The following is an 8,880-nucleotide window of genomic DNA, read 5'->3' on the forward strand; positions in this document are numbered from 1 at the left end:
GTGCTTCTGAAAATAACATTAGCTTAAAGATGAAGTGTGCAATTTCTGCACCACTAGCGCCACCAAACAGAATTGCAAAAATAAACTTTTGTTTTCAAAAATGCTTTCTGAATATGCCCCCCATCTGCCACTGGCCAATCAAATAGATAGTCCCATCCCCGACTCATGCCATTGGATGAGTAACATTGTTGGGGCAAACAGACCCATTCTCATAGCGCAACAGAAACACAGTGTTTATAGTTTTTGAGAAAATTAACCTATGAATGGCTTACTAACAGTTGTTATTAAGCTGGGATAGGAGAAAGTATTTTAACACAGAAAAAGTTACATACTTCAGCTTTAAGCCTTAATGTTTTACCTTGCATAAGATGTTAACTAATTCCTAAATGTTAAACTGGCCATTGAATGTCATAGTCTAGACTTTCCCTCTCAGACAATCTTGCAGACAGGTTTAACTAAAATGCTCACGAGGGAAACCTCAGTATTTTACCTGGCTGTGTCAATTCTCAATTACAGAGTACTGATTTTGAACCTTGAAGGATGTTGGGAATGTGGCATACTATTGATGCATGCTGAGAATTAATTAAATGATTTAACATTGACAGCTTTATATACCTGCGAAATCAAGATCTATATCCATGTGCCCACTGAAACCTAATGGGTTGAATCCCTCAAAGGGGTGTCAAGGTCACGTTACCCCAAAAATAAATAAATAAAACAAGACAAATTAAAGTATAATTTCTGAAAATTTTTGAAAAGTCTGAAATTAGAACCCTCGTGATTTGTTTGCATTGTGACATTATTTTCAAGACAATTAAGCTCATTTTAGCCCCCATTTCTTCATTACAGTAACATGAAAAAAATATTAACTTATACATTTTCATTTATTTACACATCATAGTAGGATTTTTTGTACTGTATTTAATACAAAATTAATTGATTTTAAAGTATAATAAGTAGGGCTGTAAATCAATTAAAAAGTTTAACCAAATTAATTACTGTACATCATATGCCGATCAATTAATCTTATTCATCGCAATAATCGCATATCAATATTAGCTTGGAAAGGCCCCCAAATAAAACAAATGCTGAATAATGATTCAATAATTATAATTATATTTAAATTAATTATATTATAATAAATATAATAATTCAGATATTTTTTGTGGCAGACATCGGGAGGTGGTTTCAAGTGCGATTTAAATCTGAGCCTGTCTCAGTCCGGACACTCTGGCTGCTCAAATCGGATTTCAAATGGTCTTTTGCGTCACTCTTAACGCGACACACAATGATGTCGTCAAAAAATGGTGACGGAAATGCCGTAAGTATTCATTAGCCAGCCGTGACTGCAGCACAAAACATCACAATATTTACCAGTCTCCTCCGTCGCTGAGTTTTTCTTGTGCGACGGAGGAGTTCTGCACCGCGACTGGACAGGGCGCTTATTTGGAGAGCGAGATGATGCACCTCCATTTTTCGAGCATCTGTTTTGAAAGTGTCGTCATGTGGGTACACCTACGTCGTTACCAAAGCAACCCATGCAGACAGGTTGGTTATGTCTGCACTTGCAAATCTGATTTGATCACTTGCAATTAATAGTACGGACAGTCTGCCTGAAAAGATCTGATTTGAGAAAAAATCTGATTTGCCTGTAGTGTGAACATAGCCTCAGTTTGGTTGTCACATCATAAATGCCATTTTTAGGATGCTGTGTCAAAAACATAATTTAAAACAGGAAAAACACATCTTGAGACACCTGCATGCGAAGTTGTGCTCTGTCCAGCTGTGTTTGAACCCAAGAATGCTTCCTCATCTTGCTGTCTGCTGTGGTTTGTTGTCTTTACAGCTGCACATTGCCTGTTGAGCTGGAGTTTCGCTTACCGCCCCCTGCTGACCGAGACTCATAAAAACATGAAGGTGGTATTTTGAATTGTTCCAAATGTAGGAAAATTATTATGGTGCTGGGGAATGATTAATAGTGTTTATATATATAAGACAATACCAGAAGTATTACAGTAATGAGTCCTGGGGGGTAAAATGAAGCATTACAGTAATGAGTCCTGGGGGGTAAAATGAAGCATTACAGTAATGAGTCCTGGGAGTAAAATGTGCTTAATTGTCCTGATAATAATGTCACAATTAAAAAAAAAAAAAAAAAAAAAAACATAAGGGTCCTAATAGTAGAGTATATTTTCTTTTGGTTTTGGGGTGAAATGTGACCTGGACAATTCTTGACATGTTTTGTGATATTCACCCAATGATGCTTGACATTTGATGTGCCCAATGCTCACATCTTAAAAACATTCACAAAGAACCCAACACATGTAAAATGTCAAACACAAGGTCTTCAGATCTATATTCATTCACACAAATATGAAAAAAACAAAAAAAAAAACAAAAACAAAAAAAAAAAAACAAACAAACTCAAAATGCCCCTGCCTGAAATTTAGAAACCCAGAATTGAAAACCATTCTGAACCGTGCAGACCTTGCAGTTGAAAACCAAACAGTTGCTCTGAAGAAAAAGAGCTACAGTCTTTATGCCTTTCTTTGCCACAGGCGATTCCAGCAAGACTCCAGGGATGCATTCTGGGAGATGACCTGACCGAAAAGGGTTAGATTAATTTCAATCACTTCTCCAATCTGGCAGTGTTAATAATATTAGCACCTCTGTGACCCCATGACTCTTCTGCTGCAAATTACTAATTAATTTTCCCTATTAAGCCATACAAGGACAATAACAAGGTCTTAAAAAATGGAGGTGTGAGAAATAATTGAATTGGTCTAATTCTTTCCCTTGTCTGACCACAACTGATGTCAGGTCAACAGAAGTGGGTTATAACCAGAAACAGAAGGTCAGATGATGAGGGAGTGTCTAAGGCAGAGCTGCTACAGTATTCAAATAAGGTAAAATGGACTGCGTGATTACTGAATTGCAAATATGGCATCTGAACTGTTATTCTGTGGTCTTTAACATAGCTGCTGGAGCATATTCAAGGTTTTCTGTGTTTGTAATACTCTTTGCAGATCAATGACATGTATTACCCCACCCCGGCAAGACTGTTAATTTGATGAAAAGTTATAAAAGTGTAGCATCTGTGTTAGGTGTAGCATTTTGCCTCCCAACAGGCAAAACAAAAAAACCTGTGTAATGTGCTTACACATTTAATTATACAACTGCAAACCTTATGGATTTCTGTACGTTATCACATTGGGATCTATATTTAGCTGCCATTTGTACTGTCATAATTTACCGAATTCTTTTTCAGATCTAGTCTATTTAAAATTCCATAGCTTGAAGGCTCCCACCCTCAAATCCCACATTTTCTTCTTTGGATAAAAACTGTATAAAGAGCACAAATGAAGAGGAAAATGTCTTTGAGGCAATGAGCTGACTGCCACAAATGAATGCCAAAAATGGAATTAACATTGTGTGTTTTATCAAATTACCACACCTCCTGAAAAGTGAAAACATAAAGCCAAATGGCTGCCTCTGGTTTGATAAGTGTGTCCCCCACATGCTGTGTAAAATGTGTAGGTGTCTCAAATCAACAAATATGCTTTGCTTCAGTGGAGATTAGGGAATAGGAGGAAACGGGTTATCCATGTTTTGACCTGTGGCTTCAGCAAAGCTAAATTCACACCCTTTCATTTTTTTCCTACTTCGTAATTAACATTGTCAACAGTCATCTTGACAAGCATCAGTTATGATCATCCCTCAAGAGTTAATTGAGGCATTTGTAAAACTAAGACCACTAATTCTTCATTTTAGACAATTATCTTGTCAAACTACAGTGGAAAAGAGCACAGGTGGAACACATGGTAAAATGTAAAGATTTTTAAAATGAAACAGGATGCCTTTTTAAGTGCCACATTTCATCTGCATTTCTGGTTGGTTGCTTAACTATGCTTTAATGAGTTTGGAACACCTGCTTAATTCTGTCTCTTTCAGAACACTTGTTTCTGTTGTGGCCTGTGGGGACCAAAACACCTGCTGATGGATTCTGCTGAGCCGTCTCAAGAGCCATCATTTAATTTCTCCACAACCTTGCTTCCTGCTGTCGTGCCACTCACAACCATCACAGTTTCTGCTGTGCAGACACCCCCTTCCAGTAGTCCAGAATGTCATGCAGATCTTCATCCTTCGCAAACTGCACTTTCTTTCGAAGAGCATGTCCAGCTGCTATGTAGGCCTCCTCGCGGGGGCTTTTCTTGTAGGGCCGGAAGCGCTCCCAGATTTTAAGCGTGCTCTCGGAGGAGTACTCAGGGCTGGAGGAATACCCTGAGTAATTGTGGTGACGAGGAGAAAGCTGGGAGTAGGCAGTGTCCTTCTTGGTGCGAGTGAGAGGGTTTAGAAAGGAGACTTTCTGGGCAGGGGAGTCAGTGGCACCCTCATAGTAGAGGGCGGGGAAGGAGTGTCGGTGCTCTGAGCAGTGGTAGTCTGGGTGCACCTCCAGGTGGTGCTGCTTAGCTGTGACACCCCCACCTCCGACAACACCACATCCACCCGAACCACCACTGCCACCACCGGCTCCCCCTCCACCCCCGCTGCCACCATCTCCTCTGCCATTACTGACTCCATGAACCCCAATTATGGGCAGCCTCTCAAGTGGCTCCCCGCACCGAATAGGGCTGCCTTTCTCAGGGTACTTGAATGGCTCTGGGCTGCGAGGGTCGGTAACATCCAAACTGAAGACCCTAGCACTTTTGACAGAGCCACCGGAAGAGACGCTGCAGCGGTTTTTGACAGCATTTATAGGAACAACCGCAGCATCTGCACTGAGTTGTCTCTGCAAGGGGTGTGTTGCTGTGGCTGGGGGTGGTTCCCTGTAGGGTGGGGAGAGAAAGCCCCCTCCACTAATGCCGGGCCGCTCAGAAAGTGGCAACACAAGGGGAACAGGGGGTGGAGGACGGATTTTAGGGGACGACATGATCTGGCATGTCTCTGTGATGGTAGGAGACAGAGGGATTAGCCCCCTGGCTAAGGATGTGACACTAGGAGGTGGTAGAGAGGCAATGTTTTCTGCTGTAGTTGTAGTGGCCACAGCTGCTGCCACAACAGCTACAGAGTCTAGTTTGAGTGCATCAATGCAGTTATTGATGATCTGGTTTACCTTATCCACCTCCTTAGCAATGGTGGAGATCTCAGATGTTGAATCTCGACCATCATCATCAGAGTCATCTCCTCCATTAATCCAATTTTCCTCCCTTGCAATATCATCCCCTGACCCTGTCACAACTCCATCTCTTACTCGCTCCTCTCCTCCTGCTGTCTGTACGTCCATGTAATTACCCTTAGTGGTGGCCATGGCTTCCGAGAAAGCTGTTGCCATCTTTTCCACTTGTGGCAGGGAGGAAAGTCGAGAAGAGGTGGTGTTGGCTGAGCCATGGAGGATGCCCAAGCTAGAGGATGTTGACTGGTTCAACTTGCTGTGGTGGTGTTGGTGATGGGATTGGTCATGGAGTTTCTGTAATGCAGAAGGATCCTTGGCTGCTGCAGCAGCTGCTTCTGGACCATAACGCATCTCCAAGATGGTTTTCTTGACACTGATAGTCTTTTTTTTCTCCTCCTGTATTCGACGCCTACGTAAGCAGTAGTACACCAAGCCCAACACAATGACCATCCCAAACAGACAGCCTAGAATGGTCATAATGTAATGGGTGGTGGTAGAAGGTGTTGCTCGCAAGTCATCAGGCCCTGGAGCCTGTGTTGCAAAATACAGGCAAGTGTGATTGTACCGCTGGGAATTGCGAATTGAGGCAACACAGAAGGTGTAATTTGTGTGGGGTTTTAAGTTATTTAGGGTGACAATTTCTTTTTTGTTCTTTAAATTCATGACATCAGACACATAGGTGTGGTTGTACTGCACTAAGATGTACATCTTACTGTAGGGCTTGGGGATTTGAACCAATAAGGAAGCTGTGGAGAGGGACACTGTTTGCAACTTAATACTGGGACTATAGGTGGGGTCTGTAGTTGATGAAGCTGTGGGCTGGTGATAAGGTCCCATCTGATCAGAAATATCAATTCCCATTCCAGAAGAATCCAAGTCTGGAGGCAGGGCAGTCATGCCAGTAACAATCACTCCATCTTTACACATGGATGATAGGATGGAACGAGCATTTCTTCCAGGACTACCTCTAGGACTCAGCAGAGGGTAACCAAAGAGTTCCTTTGGCGTCTCACATTGGAGCCTGTCATAGGTGTGAGTGACGTTGTCAAATGCCTCCAACCAGATAAGGAAGCTGTACAAATCACAGCCACAGTGGAATGGGTTTCCAGCCAGTTCACACACTATTAGCCGCCCCAGGACAGTGAAAGTGGATGAATCCAGTTTTGCTAATTTGTTTGAGGATAGATCGAGACTGCTAAGGCTTGGGCACTCCCAGAAGGCATTGGTTGCAATGACCTCAATAAGGTTATGTTGCAGATATAGGCACTGCATTCGACCCAACCCTCGCAGCATCCCTTCTGTGAGGTTGGTTAGCTTGTTATAACCCAACTGTAAGACCTGTAGATTTGCCTGTCCAGCAAAGGCACCATCCTCAATGTAGGAAATCTCATTCTTGGTGAGGTTGAGGTCGGTGAGGTTCGTAAATCGACTGAGGGAGCTGAAGAAAATTGCCTTTAGCTTGTTCTCATTCAGCCGCAAGTCATGGACGGTGTTGTTAATGTGCTGTGGGATTGTCTCATATGGAGGCTGGTTCTGACTGCAGATTGCCAGCCACACATAGCCTTTATCCCCCTCAATTAGCCAGCAGTCACCCCTCACAAAGGAAGGTACATGTAGGATGAGAAAAAGAGGGAGAGAGAGGAGAAGAAAGGTAGGTGGATAAACACAAGGGAGGCGGAACCTGCAGGCCATTCTTGGAACAACAATTAGATTTGTTTTGATCAGGAAGGGAAAGGAAAATGTTAGGGCTCAAAATTAGAAAAAAATGATCAAAGGATATGGACAGCCAATAGGATTAGAAAGATTAGAAAAAAGGTGTCACAAGGGCAGTCACAGCTGTTCAACTGACATGATTCCAAACACAGTCCCCATTTCACGTGGTCCTTGTTATAAGGTTATAGCATCGCTTGCCACAGCTATAACTCATGGTCTTTGACTTTCCAACTGCTCTCCTTTTAGACTGCTGAGCCAGATGGTGTCAATCTGAATTGTGAATCTGTGTAACAGACAACAGGTAGGGGGAGAGAAAATAGAGAAATTATCATTTTTATGCTTTAATTATTTACAAAAAAGATTTACAAGACCATTCATGCATCCAAATTTCAAAAGCCATTAAACTTTGTCCTATGCATGCTTGTTTAAGTCAACAGTGTTATTATGTAAAGCCTTATTTGCACAATGGAACAATAAAGCCTCAAAATTGGTGTAAAAGAAAGCATAAATGACAGCATAATTAGGGACGAGAATGTTGAACAGCCATGAGTCGTCTTTGTAAGTCACTCGGGTTTTACCATGCCTCTGAGGATTAATTTAGGATTACAGTTATCCAAACACCATCATTTAATACACCACTATTTTGCAGAGAGAGAGAGAGAGAGAGAGAGAGAGAGAGAGAGAGAAACAAAAACGTTTCTTTGTTTAAAAAAAATGCATAAAACATCTGCATGTTTGCTAGTCTCAGCTGGTCTTCCAGCCTCGTCAGGATGGTCTGTTGGCTAGTTTTAGGGCACTGTACTGTATATTATGTGCGTGTATGAGAGTACTTGTTCAGTAAAAATAAGCAGAAGATTAAATTTAGCTGTTAAAATACGAAGTGTTGCAACGTTTCTAAATACCTCAATACCAATATTGTTCCACTTTCTCTTCCTACTAGCATTAGCATTTTGAAAAACAACAACATTAACATACGACAACCCAGATAGCACACTTACTGTACGTCTCCCAAGATGTTTGTTTTATATCTTTTCATCTGGAAAGCATCACATTTTAACATCTTACAAAAATCAGATTTAGAAACATTCTAAATCAAAAACGTCTCAAAGACATCTGCTGAATGTCTGACTGACATTCGAGAAGAAACGTCTTATATACGTATTGCAGATGAGCAAACAACCTAAAAAATATGTCTTCCAGATGTAAATGCATGCATCGAATAGATGTCTGGGTGATGTACGTATGCTATCAGGGAATATACTCAACATACTGAGATACAATTGTGGTATATTTTGGGTATTTTCTTGTAGATTGAAACTAGAAAGGCATTTAAACAGTCAGAACTGTCAAAACTTCACTGTTGGAATTCAAGAAATCAGGCAAACATACACTAAACATTTTCTAGGCCTGATGCTAATGCATCCAGTTTTCAGTGTTTATGAGCATGTACAGACAGGAATGTTAAATGTTTAATTCATGCTCCAAATTAAGTCACACAGAATTGAATTCTAATAGTCCGTTTTATTTTACATTAGAGATAGTCAGGAAACCTGACTACATTGCACAACCTCTGCCTATGTTTAAAATTCAAGCACTCAATTTCACAATAGTCACTTCTCATTCCAAAAGCTATTTCCCTCTGTGGCCAAGCTCAAGATTGAAATTGACAATACAATTCCTCAACTGATACCAGCAATCCACCACTTACCCTCAGTGTGTCATAAACACAAGACACTCTTAACTGTCAAGACTACTCTCCCTCAAGACCGAATGTGTGCGTGAGAATGTCTTTTAATCTCTGTTGTAGCTTTAAATGTTTTACTTCAGCCTCATTAATTACTTACAATGTAAATAACATGCAAACAAACACAATATGATTGTTAGTGAGTGTCTGGGTGTATTTGTATGCCTATGAGTGTTTGCGTGTCATGTTTGCTATGTCAAGGGAAACGTGTGTTTTGTGCAAATTATGCAGAAAACCTTTTATGTAAATT

At 41.0% G+C, this 8,880-nt stretch overlaps 1 protein-coding gene across 1 annotated transcript; it reads right to left on the reverse strand.

The window, feature by feature from the left end:
* Positions 1-4,078: 4,078 nt before the first annotated feature.
* Positions 4,079-6,865, reverse strand: LOC127438066 (protein phosphatase 1 regulatory subunit 29-like). Its single transcript, XM_051693350.1, has one exon. It carries the CDS (start codon positions 6,863-6,865, stop codon positions 4,079-4,081), a length of 2,787 nt encoding a protein of 928 aa, XP_051549310.1.
* Positions 6,866-8,880: the final 2,015 nt, after the last annotated feature.

Source organism: Myxocyprinus asiaticus, chromosome 49 (assembly GCF_019703515.2).
Source record: "Myxocyprinus asiaticus isolate MX2 ecotype Aquarium Trade chromosome 49, UBuf_Myxa_2, whole genome shotgun sequence".
NCBI classification, from domain to species: Eukaryota; Metazoa; Chordata; class Actinopteri; order Cypriniformes; family Catostomidae; genus Myxocyprinus; species Myxocyprinus asiaticus.

Coding starts and splice junctions, on each gene's coding strand:
- LOC127438066 (XM_051693350.1), bottom strand. CDS start 6,865: ATGGCCTGCAGGTTCCGCCTCCCTTGTGTTTATCCACCTACCTTTCTT.